Below are 24,617 nucleotides of genomic sequence, written 5' to 3' on the forward strand. Positions count from 1 at the left end.
GTTTTGATAATACGGTCGGGGACGCCCAAATTTTGACATTTAGGTCATCCCTAGATATGGTCGTACTTAGACTTGGTCATTTCTGATTTTTGGCGATAATGGAAATTAAGAACGCCCATCTCAGAAACGACCAAATGCAAGCCCTTTGGTCGTGGGAAGAGCCAGTGCACTGGTCCCCCTCACATGCCAGGACACCAAATGAGTCTTGAAAAGAAATTGAGTATACATAAGAATATAAGACTAGCCATACTGAGCCCATTGTGAATGATATATTTGCTTTCGTTATTATTTTTTTTTTATTTTTTTTGCTTTTGCAATTGCTGGACTTGTTGGCTTCCTAGATGTGGACTAGAAGATAAGATTTTTGTTTCTGTATTTTTTCATCTTTGCCTTTGTGCTTAATCTGATTATTTTCTTGATTTTGTTTATTATATATATTGCAAAGAATTAAAAAAAAAATTAAAAAAAAGAATAGCCATACTGGGTCAGACCAATGGTCCATCTAGCCCAGTATCCTGCTTCCACAGTATGTTGGTTGAAGTGATGTAATAGTATAAATATAGTTTTACACTGACATGCTTTATTTTATTTTTCAGGAATAATGCTTTTGAAAAAGTGGGCATTGAGATCACCACTTTATTATTCCCGTCATATCCCCAGAAACAAGCAGTTTTTGCCAACAAACAGCTGCGCATGCATTTCTGGCATATTCAAGCCCTTTATGTTGGTGTTGGGCTGTAGAGAAGGATATTCTTACAGAGCTGTTTCAGATAAGTGAAATCATTTTGTACTGAGCACAAGAAATGTTTTTGGAAGTATATTTTGATATGGTGTGGACTAAACAAAAATGTTTGGGGGAGAAAGTGGTGACGTGCACATCTACCATGGGGAAATGATAGAAATGTTTAAGATATTTAGTGGAGGTTTGGACTATTTCAAAATTATTGCTTCAAACTCCTGTAACCTCTACATTGAAGCAAACAATTTTTGCTGTCCTTGTGGATTTATTTACAATTTAAATTTTAATTGAATTAAATTAGAAACTTTGACAGACCTGTTGTGTTACACATTATACATATATTGCATCTCTGCTTCTAGTATATCCAAACTCTGCCCCTGGGAACATGCACATGCAGATCATGTAAAAGTAGATGCAAACATATGCCATTGAAAACTTTATAAAAGCTATTTACTGCATGTAAAACAGGCTTTGCACATGGAAAAAGCTTTATAAAATTATCCCTATATATGTAACCTCCAAGGAGTGAACATCTGGACATCCAAACCCACCCCAACATTTAGTAAAATATAAAGGATCCGATAAGCTGGGAAATAAATAACTAAAAACACCATTTTTGCAGGAGGATTTTTCTGGAAAGATCCTGAAAAACAAAATATGTTGAAACTTTCATTTATTTTTATAGAATGGATTGATTTATTTTTATTTACTTTCACATATTTCCTTAAATTTCTTTGTTAGCTCCTCTCCTCAACTTCCAGGAGACAAGTTAATTGTGTGGGCTATCACATTTGGGTGGATGAAGTGGTAGGGTGCCTAGAAAGTTCTGTTAAATTGGTCTGCATATTGGTGAAAACTGTAATATAATTTGTATCCTGCTGTCTGGTTAGGTGTTCTGAGTACTGGGATGAGAACCTCTGCTCTACATGGTGCCAGGTTACAAAGAAAAGGGCACACAAGAATCCATATCTCAAACACATGATGACTTTTCTGTTTACCAGCGTTCTTATCGTTGCAGTACTGCCCAACATAATTTTGCAAGATGCATGCCATCGATGTATTGCTTTTTCAAGCACAGAACAAAAACCTTTACTTTGCTTCTGTTTTCTTTAGGTTTTGTGGTTGAAATTTTAAACTGTCATCTTCCTTCCATTTAAAGCCTTTTTCAGTATGATACACAAGTCTTACCAGACCTCAGAAGAAGCAATACTTCTGTTAAAATTCTTCACTGGCAACAGTTTTTAACAGTTCACTTCAAGTACAGTGAGCTTTAGAAGAGCAAGTTAATGGGAAAGATATCACAGTCAAGACTTTTTTCTTTAATATCTGACAGTTGTGCTGAACGTTCCTTTTTCATAAAGAAAAGAATGAAAGATTGTGGCAATTACCAAACAGCATCTACACAATTAACACACTGCGAAAACTATTGCTAAACATTGGAGCAATGTAAGCGTCTTCCCACAGAGTCAATAGAATGGTGAGTTTTAATGTGTGTAAATGTACTAAGGTCAGTAATCTTATAACTTCGATCGACTCATCTCTCATTGACAAGTTATTATCAGAGTTTAAGCCAATTCAGTGGCAGGAATTGAGTAATTTATTCACAAAATATGTATCTTATTATATACTTGATACTTGTCCAGCTTATTTAAGGAAAGCTGTTCCACTTGAATTTAAATTATTGTTGTTAGACTGCGTTAATTTACTTTTGTTTGAGGGTAACTTTCCTTCATCTATGAGGGAGGTTGTTTTGACACCCATTGTTAAGAATTCCAAAGACACTCTCTTATCATTAGCAAATTATAGACCTGTTGCATACTTTCCCCTATTTGTGAAGGTCATGGAAAGAGTGGTAGCTACCCAGGTAGCCTTTTACTAAGGTGCACTGAAAAATGGTTTGTGGTAGCGTAGGCGCACATTTTGGGTGCACACAGAATCATTTTTCAGTGTACCTGTAAAAAAAATGCCTTTTTAAAATTTTTGCCAAAAATGGTCATGCGGCAAAATCAAAATTGTGCAACCTTGCCGCCAGCCATTGACCTAGTGATAAAGTCTCACGTGATAACCGGGTGGTAATGACTTACGCACACCAAATGCCACTTGGCATGTGTCCATTATGCGTGGCCAAAAATAAATATTTTTCGGCTATTCATATTAGATGCACACCAAAAATGAATTTACCATAACAGCCATGTGGTAACTTCATTTTGACATGTGTTGGGCGTGTGTAGAGCCTTATGCGGCTTAGTAAAAGGGCCCCTCAATTTATGGAAGATTCTAACTTCTTACATAGCTCTCAATCTGGGTTCTGTACTAATTAGAGTACAGAAACTGTAGTTGGTTTCATTTTGGACACAGCCAAATCAATTGTGAGAGAGGGAAAGAAGGTAGTGTTAATGCAATTTATCATCGGCATTTGATTTGGTAGATCATAACATTCTTCTGAATGTACTTGATGAAACTGGAATGTCGGGTAATGTGTTAAAATGGTTCCATGATTTTCTGTCACTATAAGGTGAAAATCAGTAATGCCTTAGTTCTGATTTGGAAAGAGATGGATATTTGACATATATCTATGCTGATGACATCACCATGTTAATTCCTATCCAAGTATCGTTTGAGGCTTCTGCAGAAACCATTAGAAATGGCATGCAGTTAATAAGTGACTGGATGTTACAACATTGATTAAAACTGAATAATGGAAAACAAAATTTATATTGCTAGGCAGGCATCCTACTCCACTATCATGATAAAGAATTTAAAATTGATAACTTAGAGTATGCTTTTTCATCTGGTATTAAATTTTAGGTATAATGGTGGATGAAGCTTTATCATTAGATGTCCAAATGAATTCTATAGCTAAGAAATATTTCTTTCTAATGAGAAAGTTACATTGAATTTTTAAATTTTTGATACTGTTCATTTTGGATTCTTGGTTCAATCACTATTGTTATCCCAAATCGATTATTGTGATGTCATCTATCTAAGATGCTCTAAAAATGGTCTCAAAAAGTTTCATGGAACAAAAAATGGAAATGGACCTTTTGATAAAAAAAACAAACAAAAGCAATCTTTTATTGGTTGTTCAAAGCTCCCTGGACTCACAATGACCGTTTCACCAGACGTACAGGCTGCGTCAAGAACAATGAAAACCAGCTGGTGTAGAACTACAAACTTCACCAACGCTGATTACAGATATGTCTCTTCCTGGGTCCATTTGAACCTATAAGTCCTCCTTTTCATTTCAGGCAGCAAGACTCTGGAAAATTACATAAGTACATAAGCAATGCCACACTTGGAAAAGACCAAGGGTCCATCGAGCCCAGCATCCTGTCCACGACAGCGGCCAATCCAGGCCAAGGGCACCTGGCAAGCTTCCCAAATGTACATACATTCTATACATGTTATTCCTGGAATTGTGGATTTTTCCCAAGTCCATTTAGTAGCGGTTTATGGACTTGTTCTTTAGGAAACCGTCTAACCCCTTTTTAAACTCTGCTAAGCTAACCGCCTTCACCACGTTCTCCGGCAACGAATTCCAGAGTTTAATTATGCGTTGGGTGAAGAAAAAGTTACTCCAATTTGTTTTAAATTTACTACACTGTAGTTTCATCGCATGCCCCCTAGTCCTAGCTTCTACTATTTCCCAGACAAATCCTTGAATTTGAATTTTCTGCCATAAGTCTAGTTGAGCTGTCCAAACAAACTTATTTTCTAGCCAAAAATTAACCAGTTAAGGGGGCCTTTTACTAAGCCATATAGGCATGTATACATGTCCTATGCGCATCAATTTTGAAGTATTGCCCAGCTACCATGTGGCCCGGGTGGTAATTTCATTTTTGACGTACGTCCATCCTCAGTGCAAGTAAAATAATGGGATTATTAAACAGCATTTAGAGGTGTTCCTGAGGTCAGAGATAATTTGTTGGAGGAAAAAATCAGGACTGGTGTTAAACATTCAGGGGCACGTGACAGAAACTGAGGGGGGTCTTTTACTAAAGCATAGCTCGAGTTATCTGCAGTAGGGCCCATTTTTATTCCCATGGGCCTTGCTGCAGATAGCTCAAACTAAGCTTTAGTAAAAGACCACCTTCATGTTGTGGCTCCTTCAGATTGATGCAGGCTTGGGGTCTTTCTGTAGCATGAGGGCCGAAGGGCAATTGCCCTGTTTGCTACCCCCAAAACTGGCATTAGAAACAATGCATGTAGCTGTGAATCTTCAAAACTACTTGAGTTGATTTTGATGGAAAAATTTGCCAGTAGCAAAGCAGGCAGAATTTTCTCCGAACACTTTGTCCTATGACAATAATCATGATAAAACTACTTGCAAAGATTTGCTTTAGTCACTAGTACAATCCCCTGGAGGAAAGACTTCCTGCAGAGTTTTTACCAGGGCAGGCAGTTTCCATTATTGCCCCCCTAGCATTACCAGTTCTTGATAGACCAGGTAGAGCTAGAGGACATGAAATGAGGTTGAAGGGGGCAGACTCAAGAAAAATGTCAGGAAGTATTTTTTCAAGGAGAGAGTGGTGGATACTTAGAATGCCCTCCCGTGGGAGGTGGTGGAGATAAAAACGGCAACAGAATTAAAAAATGCGTGGGATAAACATAAAGGAATCCTGTTCAGAAGGAATGGATCCTCAGAAGCTTAGCGGAGATTGGGAGGCAGGGCTAATGGTTGGGTGGCGGGGCTAGTGCTAGCAGACTTCTACTGTCTGTGCCCTGAACATGGCAGATACAAATCAAGGTCAGGTATACACATAAAGAACACATATGAGTTTATCTTGTTGGGCAGACTGGATGGACCGTACAGGTCTTTCTCTGCCGTCTTCTACTATGTTACTACGTTACTATATGAATTGCTGTCTGTATAGAGGTTACCATCCTGTATCATCAGCTATTCACATTTAAAGAGGCAAGGAAGGAATTGTGTATATACTGTATATTAATATTATATAGCATTGTTATAGTATCTTGTGAAGCAATTCAGAAATTTGAAAAGGCTCCAGAGAAGCAGGTTGAGAATGAGGGCTGAGTCTTGGTAACAGTAATAATGTTTATTCTGTAAAAGCTTGGCTCAGGCTTCATTTAGATTAGTCCAGTGGTTCCCAAACCTGGTCCTGGAGGCACCCCAGCCAGTCAGGTTTTCAGGATATCTACAATGAATATTCATGAGAGAGATTTGCATGCAGTGGAGGTAGTGTATGCAAATCTCTCTCATGAATGTTCATTGTGGGTATCTAGAAAACCTGACTGTCTAGGGTGCCTTATGGAGCAGGTTTGGGAACCACTGGATTAGTCTTTCATGTGGTACAAAAAACAGAAGAAACAAGTCTTCAGAAAAAAATAACAAGAAAAAGCACAGTGAAGATGACTAACAAAAACAAAAAATAAAAATATAAATAAAAAACAAAATAAAGAATATCATCAAATTTGTATTTAAAAATATAACTACATAAAAAAGTAGATAAAAAGTACATAAACAAGCATTAAAAATTGCATAAAAAAGACAACACTTTGGTTATAAAAATTTAAAAAACTTTTATTTATTGTTTATGTACTTTTTATCTACTTTTTTATGTAGTTATATTTTTAAATACAAATTTGATGATATTCTTTATTTTGTTTTTGTTAGTCATCTTCGCTGTGCTTTTTCTTCTTAGTCCTTCATGTGCAATGTAAATGAATAACACATTTGTAAGCAGGAAATTGTACAGAAAGATGCAGCTCTACTAGTCCAACATTCTGATTCTCATTGAATGCTTAATGAAATAAGACCACTCTTTTTTTGTTTTTGTGTGTCCGACTTACAACAACCATGTTTGAAAAATTGATTCCAGTCAAATGATTTTACCAGACCAGAAATGCACTTTCATCTCAGCTTTCTAAAACTGGGAGTTTATAAATTGAGCAAGAAAGGTGCATTTCTTCTAGCTGTGTCATCTCGGGTGTGGTGGTTTGCATTTTTCATTTATTAGCCATGTCTCATTTCATGTACTAAGTAAAACAGTACAGGGATTTCTGCTGAGCCTAATAACCAAAGTCCTTTCTTTACAGTGGGCCTGATTTTCATTTAGTAATAGTTCATTGTGATGAAAAGAGAACCAGTTCAACCCAATAATGAATACAGATAAGACAGAATAAAATGCATTTTCCTTTTCTTTCTTATGCTTATATTTATTAAAATTTGATATACTACCCTCTCTGAACAAGCAGATCGGGGCAGCTCACAATAAAATTAAAATAGACATAAAGGGATAGATTTTATATATGGTGCCTAAAAAATTGGTGCCGAAAAACCCACATAAATGGTATTCGATAAACTATGCCTACAATTTGGTGCAGTTTATGGAATTAATGCTAAGCAGAGGGGTCGCGTGTAAATTTAGGTATGGCCATTTGTATCAGCAAAAACATGGTGCAAATGCCATGTCTAAATTTACACACAAAGCACCATTATTCTACAATTAAAGGCATAACTCAAAACCATACTCCCGATCTTCCACAAAATGCCCATGACCCTCTCATTTCTGCTTTCCCTTTTTTGGACCACGTGTATATTTTAGTTACAGACCCGGCACCTAACTTTATGCAGGTAAGTCCCAATTACTACTACTACTACTACTACTATTTAGCATTTCTATAGCGCTACAAGGCATACGCAGCGCTGCACAAACATAGAAGAAAGACAGTCCCTGCTCAAAGAGCTTACAATCTAATAGACAAAAAAATAAATAAAGTAAGCAAATCAAATCAATTAATGTGAACGGGAAGGAAGAGAGGAGGGTAGGTGGAGGCGAGTGGTTACAAGTGGTTACGAGTCAAAAGCAATGTTAAAGAGGTGGGCTTTCAGTCTAGATTTAAAGGTGTCCAAGGATGGGGCAAGACGTAGGGGCTCAGGAAGTTTATTCCAGGCGTAGGGTGCAGCGAGACAGAAGGCGCGAAGTCTGGAGTTGGCAGTAGTGGAGAAGGGAACAGATAAGAAGGATTTATCCATGGAGCGGAGTGCACGGGAAGGGGTGTAGGGAAGGACGAGTGTGGAGAGATACTGGGGAGCAGCAGAGTGAGTACATTTATAGGTTAGTAGAAGAAGTTTGAACAGGATGCGAAAACGGATAGGGAGCCAGTGAAGGGTCTTGAGGAGAGGGGTAGTATGAGTAAAGCGACCCTGGCAGAAGATGAGACGGGCAGCAGAGTTTTGAACCGACTGGAGAGGGGAGAGGTGACTAAGTGGGAGGCCAGCAAGAAGCAGATTGCAGTAGTCTAGACGAGAGGTGACAAGGGTGTGGATGAGGGTTTTGGTAGAGTGCTCGGAAAGAAAGGGGCGGATTTTACGGATGTTGTAAAGAAAGAAACGACAGGTCTTGGCGGTCTGCTGGATATGAGCAGAGAAGGAGAGAGAAGAGTCAAAGATGACCCCAAGGTTTCGAGCTGAGGAGACAGGGAGAATGAGAGAGCCATCAACAGAAATAGAAAATGGGGGGAGCGGGGAGGTGGGTTTGGGGGGGAAAATGAGAAGCTCGGTTTTGGTCATATTTAATTTCAGGTGGCGTTGAGACATCCAGGCAGCAATGTCAGACAAGCACGCTGAAACTTTGGTTTGGATGCAAGGTGAGATATCAGGGGTAGAAAGGTAGATTTGGGAATCATCAGCATAGAGATGGTAGGAAAAGCCATGGGATGAGATTAATGAACCAAGGGAAGAAGTGTAGATAGAAAAGAGGAGGGGACCAAGAACAGAACCCTGAGGTACGCCGACAGGCAGAGGGATAGAAGTAGAAGAGGATCCACCAGAGTGAACACTAAAGGTGCGGAGGGAGAGGTAGGAAGAGAACCAGGAAAGGACAGAGCCCTGGAATCCAAGTGAGGACAGGGTATCGAGAAGTATGCTGTGATCGACAGTGTCAAAAGCAGCGGAAAGATCAAGAAGAATGAGGATGGAATATTGACCTCTGGATTTAGCCAGTAATAGGTCATTGGAGACTTTAGTAAGCGCAGTTTCGGTTGAGTGGAGAGGGCGAAAACCAGATTGTAATGGGTCAAGAATAGCATGTGAGGAGAGAAAATCAAGGCAGCGGCGGTGAACAGCACGCTCAAGTAATTTGGAGAGAAAAGGAAGGAGGGAGATGGGTCGGTAATTAGAGGGACAAGTAGGGTCAAGTGAAGGCTAATTAAATCTAATTAGTGCCAATGCTTGTTAAAAAGCCAATTATTGGCACTAATCAGCTCATTATTCTATTAAATTACATGTACAAATCAGGAATGCACTTACATTTGCGTGTGCAATGTTTGGCAACCTTTATAGAATCAGGAGGAATATAAAAGACAGAAGGGAACTCCAGAATATGATAGGAAAGCCACAACCACACCTTTTTTTCCTAGGCTCACCTACCCGCCCTTAGTTCCCCAGCCCTGCTTTCCATTCCTGCCACCCGCGATGCCCCTTTTAAGCCCCCTGTTGAGTTCCATCGCCCCAGCTCCACCTGCCCGCCCTTAGCTTCCCGACAGCCCCACCCCACGACGCATTTAAATCTTTTATTAATTTTTTTTACGTGAAGTCGCAGAGCCAACGTTAGTGAGAGGACCAGGCTCACCTCCTCCTGCCTTCCCTTCGTTCCCTCTCAGTGTCCCGCCTTCCTGTGACGTAGTTTCCTGTTTCCGCGAGGGCAGGACACTGAGAGGGAATGAAGGGACAGCAGGAGGAGGCGAGCCTGGTCCTCTCACTAATGCCGGCGCTGCAACTTCACGTAAAAAAAAAAGATTTAAACGCGTCGCGGGGGGAGGTCGGGCTGTCGGGAAGCTAAAGACGAGCAGGTGGAGGCCTAGGGTGAGTTACTGGACATGGAGGGGAGGATAGGGGGCAAAGGAGAATCACTGGACATGGAGGGGAGGGGATGGGAGGGGAGGGCAGGGCAGAGAGGAGAAATCGCTGGACATAGATGGGAGGGGAGGGCAGAGGAGAATCGCTAGACAGGGAGGGGAAGGCAGTGGAGAATCGCTGGATATGGAGGGCAGGGGAGAGAGGAGAATCGCTGGACATGGATGGGAGGGAAGGGGAGAGAAGAGAGGAGAAATTGCTGGATATAGATGGGAGGAGAGGGCAGAGGAGTATCGCTGGACATTGGGGGCAGGGGAGAGAGGAGAATCGCTGGACACAGATCAATTTTTCCATTTGAAAATCACGTAGGAAAAGCTATCATTTAAAACTCTATGGGTAAAAAATGTCGGTGGACTGTGCAATTTTCTTCTTAAAATAGCCTCCTTCCTGAGATTTTTGCAATTCTCATTGTCAGTTGGCTTTTTAATCAAAAATTAGTTTCAAGGGCTTTGTTCTCTGTATAGGGGAGCTCTCAGTTCAGGCGTCCAATTGGCATGTGCTCCATAGCACCCCCTCTGCCATCATTTTCTCTGTGAACCCCTTCCAAATTACCAGCTTACCAAATTGCAAATCCTCGCAATTCAATTTATTTTATTTTTCTGATTAGAACTACTGCTTGCTTTATCTTGGTTATGAATTTGATGTATTTAGAACTAACATGGAGCCTAATAAAATCAGCACAAAAAAATGCTTAGCACTATTTTATAAATTGCGCTTAAAGTTAGGTGCAGTTTATAGAATAGCATTTATGACAGGAATCATGGCTAAATATAGGCATGATACAGGAAACAAGTCTCTAAGTAAGCAAAGAGAATAATTTCTCAGGAGGAAAAAGCCTCAAGAAGCACCTTTTCCACTGACAAGGCGTAGAGAGGGCTAGGACTTCTTCATCATGGGCAAAAAACCTCCTGGTGTAAATCGCTTGCCTTCTTATCATAAATGGAACTTAGCATAAAGAGACACGCAAATCTTCCTCTATGTTAATCTTTTATTAAAGGTACTTAGCTTAAGGAAGCGTGTCTTTCTTCAATGTTCCTCCGTGTTTCTGACTGCGGTCAATGTTGGCCTCCGTTTCGTCACTGCTGCATCAGAACCACTGGTCAATAATTGTTCCGTTCAGTATGCCGATGGAAGCAGGAAGGGCAGCCCCTTATTAAACAGCTACGCATATAAATTCTAGGAATGCCCCCGATCCATCCATTACCCTCCCATTTCCATGTCCTCTTTTTGGACTCACGCATAAAATTTAGGAGTGCATCTGGTGCCTAAGTTTACGTGAATAACTGCTAATTAAATCCAATTAGCGCTAGATTGTGAGCCCTCTAGGAACAGAGATAGTACCTGCTTATAATTTGATTATAAGACACATTGAACCTGAACTCTGTTTGGGATAATGCAGGATACAAAGGACATAATAAATAAATTGCTTTTTTAGGATGCCAATTATCAGCGCTAACTGGCTCATTATTCAATCAAGTTGTGTGCCCAAATTTGAGTACACAACTCAATACACCATATATAGAATCCAGGACATAATATAGCATAGTATAGTTTGTTGGTTAATAACCTTGGGAATTGTTATGGAAAGAAATATATACTGATGTGTTTACAGAGTGTATATGGAAATCCAATTTGATTTGTTCATCAAACAGTGAAAGCAATTGTATATACTCCCCGCACCACCCTTTTCAAGCATACATTTATTTTCTGGATAGATGTTAACATGATGCAACTATTGGTTGCTTACCCCAGTTTTCTCATCAATGATCTTAATTCCAGATAGAGAAATGTTCACCCAAATCCTCTGTTTGTGCTGTCCTTGAGAACGAGCAGCTGCTGCCATTCCCTACCAGCAAGAAATAAAAAGTTATTAAATAATCATACCATTTCTGAACCGTATGCAAACTATAGAATTTTCAGAGATGACAATTACATAAGAGCATAAGTGTTGCCATACTGGGACAGACTGAAGGTCCATCAAACCCAGTATCCTGTTTCCAACAGTGGCAAATCCAGGTCATAAGTACCTGGCAAGATCCTGGAACAGATTTTTGCTGCTTATCCTAGATATAAGCAGTGGATTTTCCCAAGTCCATTTTAATAATGGCTTATGGACTTTTCTTTTAGGAAGTTATCCAAACCTTTTCTAAACCCTGCTAAGCTAAGTGCTGTTACCACATTTTCTGACAACAAATTCCAGAGTTTAATTACACGTTGAGTGAAGAACTATTTTCTATGGTTTGTTTTAAATTTACTACTCAGTAGCTTCATTGTGTGCCCCCTAGTACTAGTATTTTTGGAAAGAATAAACAAGCAATTCACATCTATCCATTCCATGTCATTCATTATTTTATAGACTTCTATCATATCTCTCCTCAACTGTCTGTTCTCCAAGCTGAAGATCCCGAGTCGCTTTAGCATTTCCTCATAGGGAAGTCATTCTAATCACCTTTATCATTTTTTTCACCTTTAGAATACTGGTTCAAGCTATAGTTTTGCCTCAATTGGATTATTGCAGCTCCCTATATGCTGGCAATAATCAGTTGCTTGTTAAAAGACTTCAGCTGCTGCAAAACTGTGCTGCAAGGATCATCTTTGGATGCAAGAAATGTGAGCATGTGATGCCTTTGATCAGAGAATTTTATTGGTTGCCTTTTACTGCCAGAGTTGATTTTAAGACTGCCTAGTCTATAAGAACTTTAATGGTTATAGTCCATCGGATCATATCACTTTGGTACACTATCCAGCTTATAATCGAACGAGAAAAACGCCCAAGTTCCGACCTAAATCGGGAGATGAGCGTTTATCTCACAAAAACGATTAAAGCGGTATAATCGAAAGCCGATTTTGGATGTTTTCAACTGCACTCCGTCGCGGATGCGGACAAAGTTGATGGGGGCGTGTCAGAGGTGTGGCAAAGGCGGAACTGGGGCGTGGTTATCTGCCAAACAGAGATGGGCGCATTTCACAGATAATGGGACAAAAGTATGCGTTTTTAGCTAGAATTTAGGGCATTTTTCCTGGACCCTGTTTTTTCACGAATAAGGCCCCAAAAAGTGCCCTAAATGACCAGATGACCATCGGAGGGAATCGGGGATGACCTCCCCTGACTCCCCCAGTGGTCATAAACCCCCTCCCACCACAAAAAATGATGTTTCACAACTTTTTATTTTGACCCTAAAATGTCATACCCACCTCCCTGGCAGCAGTATGCAGGTCCCTGGAGCAGTTGTTAGGGGGTGCAGTGGACTTCAGGCAGGTGGACCCAGGCCCATTCCCCCCCTACCTGTTACAATTGTGCTGCTTAATGCTTAGTCGTCCAACCCCCCCCGAACCCACTGTACCCACATGTAGGTGCCCCCCTTCACTCCTTAGGGCTATAGTAATGGTGTAGACTTGTGGGCAGTGGGTTTTGAGGGGGATTTGGGGGGCTCTACACACAAGGGAAGGGTGCTATGCACCTGGGAGATCTTTTACCTTTTGTTCTGTTTTTGTAAAAGTGCCCCCTAGGGTGCCTGGTTGGTGTCCTGGCATGTTAGGGGGACCAGTGCACTACGACTCCTGGCCCCTCCCACGAACAAATGCCTTGGATTTATTCGTTTTTGAGCTGGGCGATTTCATTGTCCATTATCGCTGAAAAGCAAAAACGCCCAGCTCACAACTTGGCGAATAAAACATGGACGTCTAATTTTTTCGAAAATACGCTTGGGTCCGCCCCTTCACGGACCCGTTCTCGGAGATAAACGCCCATGGAGATAGGCGTTTCTGTTCGATTATGCCCCTCTATACATCATCAAGTCGATCTACCTGCAGATACTATTATTTAGATTTAGCTTTTCCTTTGGTGAATAAGATTAAATATAGATGTTTCTTTGACAGTTGTTCAGAGCTGTCAAGTTACCCATTCCAGGAGGGAGACTTTTTGGCCAGTCCTGGCTTTAAACTTACATCCCAAAGTAGTGTAGTATTTGTAATCCATGATTCTATGCATAGAAATCAGTGCTGCAGGTCCCATAATGCACCAGGATGAGATAAACAGAAATTCAGAACCGGCCAAAATGTCTCCCTCCTGGAATGGGTAACTTGGCAGCTCTGGTTGTTTTAGTTTTTTTGCAGTTAAACTATGGGATTCCATTCCTACCCAACTTAGGGGTATTTTTCAGAATATTATCTGTTCAGGAAGTCTTTGAAAACCTTTCTATTCACGAAATATCTTAAGTACGATACTATGTCTGTGTATAGTTCAATCAGCTGTTATCCCCTTTGATTCTTTGAGGGAAATTAGCAGGATGAAAATCTGGAATAATATCTTGTTACAAACCCATGCACTTTTGAGTGACTGTCAGCCTTCTTACAATTTCTAGTTTTAAAACTGCTCTATCTCCTTTTTAAAGTTGGTGCCAGCAGCCTGGTCCCACTATGGTTAAGGTGAAGCCCGTCTTTCTTGGAATAGGCTCCCTATTATAAAATTATAGAAATAAAGTGATAACTTTTTATTAGTCTAACAATATATTTTTTTGCTAAGCTTTTAGAAACTAAAGAACATATACAGTGGGGGAAATAAGTATTTGATCCCTTGCTGATTTTGTAAGTTTGCCCACTGACAAAGACATGAGCAGCCCATAATTGAAGGGTAGGTTATTGGTAACAGTGAGAGATAGCACATCACAAATTAAATCCGGAAAATCACATTGTGGAAAGTATATGAATTTATTTGCATTCTGCAGAGGGAAATAAGTATTTAATCCCTCTGGCAAACAAGACCTAATACTTGGTGGCAAAACCCTTGTTGGCAAGCACAGCGGTCAGACGTCTTCTGTAGTTGATGATGAGGTTTGCACACATGTCAGGAGGAATTTTGGTCCACTCCTCTTTGCAGATCATCTCTAAATCATTAAGAGTTCTGGGCTGTCGCTTGGCAACTCGCAGCTTCAGCTCCCTCCATAAGTTTTCAATGGGATTAAGGTCTGGTGACTGGCTAGGCCACTCCATGACCCTAATGTGCTTCTTCCTGAGCCACTCCTTTGTTGCCTTGGCTGTATGTTTTGGGTCATTGTCGTGCTGGAAGACCCAGCCACGACCCATTTTTAAGGCCCTGGCGGAGGGAAGGAGGTTGTCACTCAGAATTGTACGGTACATGGCCCCATCCATTCTCCCATTGATGCGGTGAAGTAGTCCTGTGCCCTTAGCAGAGAAACACCCCCAAAACATAACATTTCCACCTCCATGCTTGACAGTGGGGACGGTGTTCTTTGGGTCATAGGCAGCATTTCTCTTCCTCCAAACACGGCGAGTTGAGTTCATGCCAAAGAGCTCAATTTTTGTCTCATCTGACCACAGCACCTTCTCCCAATCACTCTCGGCATCATCCAGGTGTTCACTGGCAAACTTCAGACGGGCCGTCACATGTGCCTTCCGGAGCAGGGGGACCTTGCGGGCACTGCAGGATTGCAATCCGTTATGTCGTAATGTGTTACCAATGGTTTTCGTGGTGACAGTGGTCCCAGCTGCCTTGAGATCATTGACAAGTTCCCCCCTTGTAGTTGTAGGCTGATTTCTAACCTTCCTCATGATCAAGGATACCCCACGAGGTGAGATTTTGCGTGGCGCCCCAGATCTTTGTCGATTGACAGTCATTTTGTACTTCTTCCATTTTCTTACTATGGCACCAACAGTTGTCTCCTTCTCGCCCAGCGTCTTACTGATGGTTTTGTAGCCCATTCCAGCCTTGTGCAGGTGTATGATCTTGTCCCTGACATCCTTAGACAGCTCCTTGCTCTTGGCCATTTTGTAGAGGTTAGAGTCTGACTGATTCACTGAGTCTGTGGACAGGTGTCTTTCATACAGGTGACCATTGCCGACAGCTGTCTGTCATGCAGGTAACGAGTTGATTTGGAGCATCTACCTGGTCTGTAGGGGCCAGATCTCTTACTGGTTGGTGGGGGATCAAATACTTATTTCCCTCTGCAGAATGCAAATAAATTCATATACTTTCCACAATGTGATTTTCCGGATTTAATTTGTGATGTGCTATCTCTCACTGTTACCAATAACCTACCCTTCAATTATGGGCTGCTCATGTCTTTGTCAGTGGGCAAACTTACAAAATCAGCAAGGGATCAAATACTTATTTCCCCCACTGTAAATGTATCATAACAGCATTCTAATGCCTTCATAAAATGGAACCACATTACGGTTAGGTCTTGCATCATTGTGCATCATGTAGGATTTATGGCAGCAGTCACTGCATATCCAAATAGGTCAAGGTACTAGAACCCTCAGTCTTATAGTAGCTAATCATTAAACATTTGCCAATTTACATTCAATTTACATATATGAGTGTTAGGAGCTAGAAGCAAATAAACTGCGTAAGATAGCCTATAAATAATTTTAAAAATAGCAAAGCAGAGGTACAAATCATGGTCAAAAATTTGAAATGTAGGCAATATAGTAAGGCCGAATAGTAAGACAAATACATGAAACTAAAGGTGAACAAACATTTTCTTAAAATAAAATGATTGTAAAGAATCCACAATCATGGTTACTATGCTACTGTTGGTGTGAAATAGCTTCTATACGTTATCCTTATGTACCAAACTGGTTGAAAAAAAGGAGCAGCTCTTTTTCATGAAGTTTCCATACTGTTAGTATCTTGAGGACAATTTACTAAGACATTTAGCTGCACTATGAGGATACATACTGGAGGGGGAGGGGAGATGGGGAGGGGAGATAGGGAGGGCTGTTTTGGTCAGGGGGTGGAATGCATAAATATGGATATTTTCTGATGTACATGTATACTTTTCAAGCAAAAAGTACCCTCAGGAAAAAACAGGTGGAAGTCAGCATGCATACCCAGGAGTTTTCCAAACAAAGGGGCCCTTTTACTAAGCCGCATGGGCACCTACGTGCAGTGGCGTAGCCAGGGGGGGTGCCAGGGGAGCGGCCGCTCCCCCAAACGGAGTTCTGCCAGTGCTGGCGCCTATTTTTTTTCAATGTGTTGCATTGAAAATGTGCTCTGGCACCAGCGGAAGTCTGCTCTCATTCCGGTCTCGCTCCCCCCGCGCCGCCAACCTGGCTCCGCTTCTGCCTACGTGCGCCCAACATGTCCCAATTCATAACCACCACCCGGCTACCACATGGCCCTAGCAGTAATTTCATTTTTTATGCATGCCCACTATGCGCCCTGGAAAATTTCTGGCGCGTGGTGCTACCCAGGTGGTAATCGGCATTGTACGTGTGCTGATGATTACCGCCTGGTTAACGCATGAGAAGTTACCGCCACCCATTGACTTAGTGGTAAGGTCTCAGGCCCAAAATGGACGCACGCCAATTTTCATTTTGCCGCACGTCCATTTTCAGCCAAAAAAAAGGATCAGCGTGCGTCCAATACATGTGTCTACAACAGCGCAGGCCATTTTTTGGCACACCTTATTAAAAGGACCCCCAAAAGTCCTTCTTTACTTTCCCATTCAAAATTTGTTCAACGACCACAGGTAAAACTGTATGCATGGACCTTGCACCAGCATGCGCAGTTTAAAAAGATGGCCTCCTATAAATATACTGATGCATATCCTCTTGCTAACTATCCAGTATTAAGCATTAATATTTGTTTACCATGCCTGACATATTTCTGACAGTATATTAAAACAGTCTTCATGAAGAAAAGATTTGGAAAAGTAATAGTGATGTGCTTTAATTTGAAATATACATTATGTCATATTATTTTAAAAATGAAATCATAGGAAAAAATCCCTAAATTTAGGGGCCCTTTTACTAATGGGTTTCCGTGTGGCAACGGGCTTGTCATGCGGCAATCCGAAGCTACCCCTGGTCCAATGCAGCAGGCGGCGGTAGTTCTGCCTCAAGCGTGCTTCATTTCTGGTGCTACAGAAATGTAATTTCTAACATGTCAATAACCCAGCGGTTATTGGCGCTGCCCAGTTACCACCAGGTTTCCGCGGGATTCCTTACCGCCACCTCAGTGGGCGGCGGTAATTGCTCCCCCACGCATGGCCACATAGTAAGAATAATCTTACAGCATGTTCATGTCTTTTTTAGGAGCTTTTGACCTGCTGCAGTAAAAAGGGCCCTGGCGTGTGGCAAAAACGACCCCGTCATTACTGCAGGGCCCTTTCCACCACAGCTTGCTAAAAGGACCCCTTCATTTTTCCCCTTCTATATTGACTATTCTGTAGAACAATAGTGCAAACTGTTGAGAAATATTGCACACTTGAGGACACAAACTCAAAACCTAAAATATGTTTAGACATAACATAACCCTTTGTAAGTTTTTTTTTACTCTTCATTTCAGCAACTGTTTATGGTGGGATTTTGCATGTGAGTTTGAAATGCCACTGGTCCCCAAGTAAGAAATGCGAAATGGGGTACCTTGTTGGCCAATGTATTTGAGGCAAACTCAATTAGTTTAATTTATTATGCATTTTGATTAGTTGCGGGTTTTGTATTTTGGGGAGGGCATTTTGTAACGGGTGCTTCATGTATTTCTTAGTATGAAACTGGTATTTGTTAGATAATATTGTGTGTGAGTCTTATAATGTGCAAGTATTTATGAGCCAACAGAGCCATTAGGCTTGGTATGACTCTCAATTCAGTTAGTGCTTGTGCTGGTGAGCACTGATTTAGCACTAAACACTGATTGACTTTCTCTCTATTAAAGGAGTATTTCCCACTGTGTCTTTTATATATATTGAGTTTGGGAGAGTTTTGTGGTTTTAAACCCAGAAACAGGGGAAACAAAACACATTTTCTATCCACACACCTCTTAGGGGATCTTTCAGTAAAGATCAACACAAGTTATCTGCAGCTGGGGTCCTGTGACAGATAATTTGTGCTAGTAAAATTAAGGACGACTGGTATTTTAAAGGCATTACTGATTCAGTGATATGACTACTCTGAGAGGCTGATGTACTTGAGAGAATGTGTTCACAGACAGGGACCCAAGCACATGTAAATATGCAAAATTGGGCTTCCCTTGTAGCATTGCAGAGGTGTGCACCTTCTATTGATTTCACCTTGTGGAAAGTGTAAAGAATTGCCTTTGGGGAGAACTGGTACCACTACCATCAGACACTCAGGTGGACTCCTGCCTGACATCAGGGGGCTTGTATAAGATGTTAAGAGATTGGCACCATTGTGGTATGTGGTCAAAGAGATGTACCAAACGAAGTATGCCCTGCCCCTGCGGATACCCCTGGCGCATCTATAGCGAAGTGGAAAGTGAAAGCCAAAGTCAAATCTACAGCTCCCAGTACAACAGGACCAATGGATATAAACATGTGATACAGACCAGTACTGCTGGTTCACCTATATTCAGGTACTGTCTCCAATTGATGCTTCTTTAAGCTCTCCAGAACGTACTCCACCTCCCCTTCCTGCTAGTTCTTGCATGACAGAGTTGTCCCAAGTTGGAACCTCATCACCCATAGACTTGGGTGCTGCTAAATTACCCCTTCTACTATATCATTTTCTTTTTTAACCCTTTAGTGTACAATGTTCCCGTAATAAGCCATATGGGAACAGATTGATGGGAACATTGGACACTAAAGGTAACATTTGTAACAATATTACAAGCAGAACACTTGCAAAAAGAAACAGAATTATAATAAGCAACCACAATACAAATAGGAAATAGAAATGTTTCTCCTTCTTAGACCACAATAAAGCAGTGGCGTAGCCACAGGTGGGCCTGGGTGGGCCAGGGCCCACCCACTTAGGGTTCAGGCCCACCCAACAGTAGCACACGTTTAGTGGTAGCTGGTGGGGATCCCCAGCTCCACCAGCTGAAGACCTCCCCCTGATGGTAATGAAAACGCTACTCTCCTTGATACTGTCACCTGCGCATGCTCAGTCTTCAGCGCATGCCTGCTGCAGACTGTGAAGGTGGAAAGAAGTGTTTTCTCGCCCGTTGAGATATTTTTTTTTGGTGATGGTGTGGGGGGGGGGGGGGGAGAATACTTGGTGCCCACCTACGTCTTGCCTAGGCCCACCCAAAATCTGTTGTCTGGCTACGCCCCTGCAATAAAGTGGGGAAGTGGAAGAAAAGCAAACAAACAGGAGAACTACAAGAAAGAATAATCCTAGGAAAAGGCGCTAAACTGAGCTAAACAACTTGCATTATATAAATCACTGCTCTTGTGAAATTGCAGTCCCACTGGAGATATTCTTCATATCTATGAAGGCTCTCAAGAGCTGAGGATAAAAAAAATATATACTTTATCCCTATGTATCACACTAAGGGGTATGTTTAGTAAGGCACATTAGCGTTTGTAATGCATTTTAAAAGTTAAGGCACGCTACACGCTAACACGCCAATACATTCCTATGGGTGCATTAGAATTTAACGCGTGTCCACCATTAGCACGTCTATAGTGTGCCTTAGTAAACATACTCCTAAGCATTTGCATGGATAAGCTAGCAAGAAAGAAGCTCCTAGGGCTCGAGTCTCTGCCCTCATTGCCAGAAACAATTTCCTTCTTTACTACTACTACTATTTAACATTTCTAAAGCGCTACCAGGGTTGCGCAGCGCTGTACAATTAACAAAGAAGGACAGTCCCTGCTCAAAGGAGCTTACAATCTAAAGGACAAAAAGTGCAGTCAATCAAGATTGAGGCAGCCTAGATTTCCTGGATAGAGGTACAATGGTTAGGTGCCGAAAGTGACATTGAAGAGGTGGGCTTTGAGCAAGGATTTGAAGATGGGTAGGGAGGGGGCTTGGCGTATGGGCTCAGGGAGTTTATTCCACGCATAGGGTGAGGCGAGGCAGAAAGGGCGGAGTCTTGTGAACTCTTAGTGACATCAGGGAAATCCATATTTTTTTGCCCACAAACTAATCTCTGAGAGTTAGGAAAAAATAATCTAAGTACAGAATTAAGGTCCTGCTCAAAAACAAATGAGACCAAAAGTGTTACTCGATCAGTCACATCTAAAAGTGAGTCTTCCAATATAGCTAAATAAATCATGAAGATCTTCACTAACTTGTTGAACTTGTCCATCACTCACTGGTGACCCCTCTGGTACTTTGCAACTGGTAAATAATAAGCTTTATTTATTGGCAGAATAATGGAACAGGAAAACTTTAACACTTCCATTAAATATTTTTAAAGAATTCCACCGGAGACAATGCAGAAGTTCTAGAAAAGTTCAATATATGTAGGCTCAGTTTCCTATTAAAATTCTCAACCTGCTCAATTCTTCAATGTAACAGTATATTATCTTCAGTGTGTTTTTTTTATAGCAAAAAAGGTGCCGATACTCAAATGCCAGGCCCCCTTTCAGGGATGGGGTGATCACTGAGGGACCCATCCCACAATAGCCAGGCCCCCTGCCACCAGTCACAGAATCTATGACAAGGCAGAATTGATGTGTAGACACTGAACACTTTCATTAAAACTTGGGGACCATAGGTCAATTTTAGCAGACAATGGAAAAGGTACCAGTACTCAGTACCCCCCCAAGTACCCCCTCAAAAAAGTCCTGATTATCTTTAATAATGGAAGTTAATGAACCTTTTAACTCTAATGTCTGCCATAGTTTGTTCTGAAGATTTCAAATACTCTTGCCTGTTATTTTCCAAAGAGGTAGATAAGAATTCCACTTTACTCTCCCAGCGTACCTTTAGTGTATACTCTAGTGGATCCTCCTCTACTTCTATCCCACTGTCAGTTGGTGTACCTCAGGGATCTGTCCTGGGACCTCTTCTTTTCTCCATCTATACTTCTTCCCTTGGTACTCTGATCTCATCCCATGGTTTTCGGTATCATCTTTACGCTGATGACTCCCAGATCTACCTCTCCACACCAGAAATCTCAGCCGAAATCCAGGCCAAAGTATCAGCCTGCCTGTCTGACATTGCTGCCTGGATGTCTCAGCGCCATCTGAAAATAAATATGACCAAGACTGAGCTTCTCATCTATCCCCCTAAACCAACCTCTCCTCCTCCCCCATTCTCTATTTCTGTGGATAACACTCTCATCCTTCTTGTCTCATCAGCTCGTAACCTTGGGGTCATCTTCAACTCCTCCCTCTCCTTCTCTGCACATATTCAACAGACTGCTAAAACCTGTCGTTTCTTTCTCTATAATATCAGCAAAATTCGCCCTTTCCTTTCTGAGCACACTACCAGAACCCTCATCCACACTCTTATCACCTCTCGCTTAGACTATTGCAACTTGCTTCTCACAGGTCTCCCACTTAGCCATCTCTCTCCTCTTCAATCTGTTCAAAATTCTACTGCATGACTAATATTCCGCCAGTGTCATTATGCTCATATTAGCCCTGTCCTCAAGTCACTTCACTGGCTTCCTATCTGTTTCCGCATACAGTTCAAACTCCTCTTATTGACCTATAAGTGCATTCACTCTGTAGCTCCTCAGTACCTCTCTACTCTCATCTCTCCCTACATTCCTCCCTGGGAACTCCGTTCACTGGGTAAATCTCTCTTATCTGCACCCTTCTCCTCCACTGCTAACTCCAGACTCTGTTCCTTTTATCTTGCTACACCATATGCCTGGAATAGACTTCCTGAGCCAGTACGTCAAGCTCCATCTCTGGCCGTCTTCAAATCTAAGCTAAAAGCCCACCTTTTTGATGCTGCTTTTAACTCCTAACCCTTATTCACTTGTTCAGAACCCTTATTTTATCATCCTCACTTTAATATTTGTCCTGTTTGTCTGTCCTAATTAGATTGTAAGCTCTGTCGAGCAGGGACTGTCTCTTCATGTTCAAGTGTTCAGCGCTGCGTATGTCTAGTAGCGCTTTAGAAATGATAAGTAGTAGTAGTAGTTTACTCACTAAAAACGAAGTTTCCTGGGACGATTTCACCACCATCACTGTTGGCGCTTGAATTACCTTCCAGATACTGTCCAGGGTCACCATCGTTAAGGAAGTAAGTTGTTGCAATATTTCCAGGTCCAGTGACACAGATTGTCTGCCCTCGAGTCCAGCTCTGCCATCGGAGACCACCTGAGTAGCAAATTCCACTTCAATAAAGAGCTCTGCTATGACCTGGTTGCCTGCCTGGCATGATGGTGGAAAGAGCGCTGGAGAAGAAAAGAGGTGTCAACTCCCAGAAGTGTAGGTGCTCCTTTGCCTACACCTACAGCATGAATATGCATTCTGGATCCAATATGATGGTGCAGGGTGGCGAACTCTTCGATGGTCTGTTGCGCTGGAGAGTAAGTTTGGGTCATCATTGGCTGAACCTTCATGACCCCTTTGTGCTTAGTATTGGGCATCGTGTGAGGAAAAACTTCCAACGAGAAAAGGAAAATGCCACCAGCAAGACCTCACCAAGCAGATAATCACCAAGCAAACACTCAGTCTGCCATGGTGCTATACCCCCTACTATATCCTTTTCTAAGTAACCTACCACCTTGAAATTCTCTGAGGATCAGCAACAACTCAGGACTATAGAGACTTGTAGGAAGTGACATTAAAAATTTATGAGAATTGAATTTTCATTTGGAGGGGTTGTAGAGAAATTTATAAGTTGATAATAATATTTCAGTATAGAAGAAATGTATATTTGTCATAGAAATGCAAATGACTCCTCTGCAGGCTGCTTTTCCTGCAGAAATTAAAGATTCTTTTATACTTACCTTAAATTGGAAATGATGGACAATGCATGCAGAGCTAGCCTGCGCTTCCTTTATTTTCCCTGTATATACTTATGTCTCCTGAGATCCTGCTGAGGAAATACCTCAAGGAGGTCTTAAGATCATCTTCATCTGAAACATTACCAACTTCCAACTGTTATTATCTGCTTGGTAAGAAAAAGCTCCTGATAGATCAACAAGGGGCGGGATCAGTGTCAACGAAGACTGATTTAAATCCACTCTTTCAGTAACTTTTGTAAATGAAAGACAAAAATATAGTCTCAAAACAATACTTTAAGAAGAAAGATATATTATGGAGCTAAAGTACTAATGTTTCCAGATGTTGCTAGGGCCACACACAAAGACAAAACTTTTTTGGCTTTGAAGTCTAGAGTTTAAACTTTAGGAGCTAAATTTTTCTTTAAGTATCTTTGTAAATGATTAATTATCTTTTAGGGTGAGGAGTTTATATTTTGTGATTCTCTGCAATTAGAACAGTTTCTTCAAGGTCATGAAATGGTAATTGCCTTGGGAATGGAGTGCTTTGTTTAATACGCTGTGCATGATTTAAGAATACAGTACTTAGATTATGACTATTGATTTCAAACTTGTTCTCTTGAGATTAGTGCTATTTTCTTCCTTGATGTGGGTTTATTGGATTTGCTGTATACTTGATAATTGGTTTATTTCATCTTTTTCTCCCCTTTTCCTGTACTGTATTGACATTTTTGAATGTACAACATTAAAACTCTAAAAAAAAAAAAACAACAACAACAAAAAAACCTGGTTGACTGATAGGCAAAAGAGAGTACTGGTGAATGGCACTCATTCAACGGAAAGACAGGTGAGCAGTGGAGTGCCTTAGGGCCTGGTCCTAGGGCTGATTCTATAAAATGTATTTGTGAGCAATATTTCCAGAGGTTTAGAAGGGAATTTTTGCCTTTATATGATTGACATAAAGATCTGCAAATGAGTGAGCGCTCTTAGGTTTGTAGGCACAAGAAAGGATCTACAAAAACATGAAGACTGGTCAAACACTTGTCAATTAACCTTTAATGCAAAGAAATGTGGGGTGCAAAAATCCAAGGGAGCTATATACAGAGGCTGCTATCTCCAGACCAGAAGAGAGACCTTGGGGTGTTAGTATCTTAGGATCTCAAGGTGTTGAAACAATGTGACGAGGCAGTGGCCAAATCCAGAAGGATGCTGGGATATATAGGAACACAAGCAGCAATGAGGAGGCGACAATGCCACTGCACAAGACACTGATAAGGTCTCACTTGTTCAGTTTTGGAGGCTGTATCTTGCTAAGGGCATAAAGGCTAGAGTCAGTACAGTGGAAAGCAACCAAAATGGGAATAAATCTCCATCAGAAGACACAGGAG

At 41.3% G+C, this 24,617-nt stretch overlaps 1 protein-coding gene across 5 annotated transcripts in view; it reads right to left on the bottom strand.

Moving 5' to 3' along the window:
* Nucleotides 1-24,617, bottom strand: part of DAB2 (DAB adaptor protein 2) — a 179,915-nt gene that overhangs the window by 68,534 nt on the left and 86,764 nt on the right. For all 5 annotated transcript variants that reach the window (XM_030193076.1, XM_030193073.1, XM_030193070.1 and 2 more), the window contains exon 4: nucleotides 11,365-11,463. In XM_030193076.1, the coding sequence (XP_030048936.1) occupies nucleotides 11,365-11,463 (99 nt within the window). The remainder of the gene's footprint in view (nucleotides 1-11,364; nucleotides 11,464-24,617) is intronic.

Source organism: Microcaecilia unicolor, chromosome 2, assembly GCF_901765095.1.
Source record: "Microcaecilia unicolor chromosome 2, aMicUni1.1, whole genome shotgun sequence".
In the NCBI taxonomy this organism is placed as follows: Eukaryota; Metazoa; Chordata; class Amphibia; order Gymnophiona; family Siphonopidae; genus Microcaecilia; species Microcaecilia unicolor.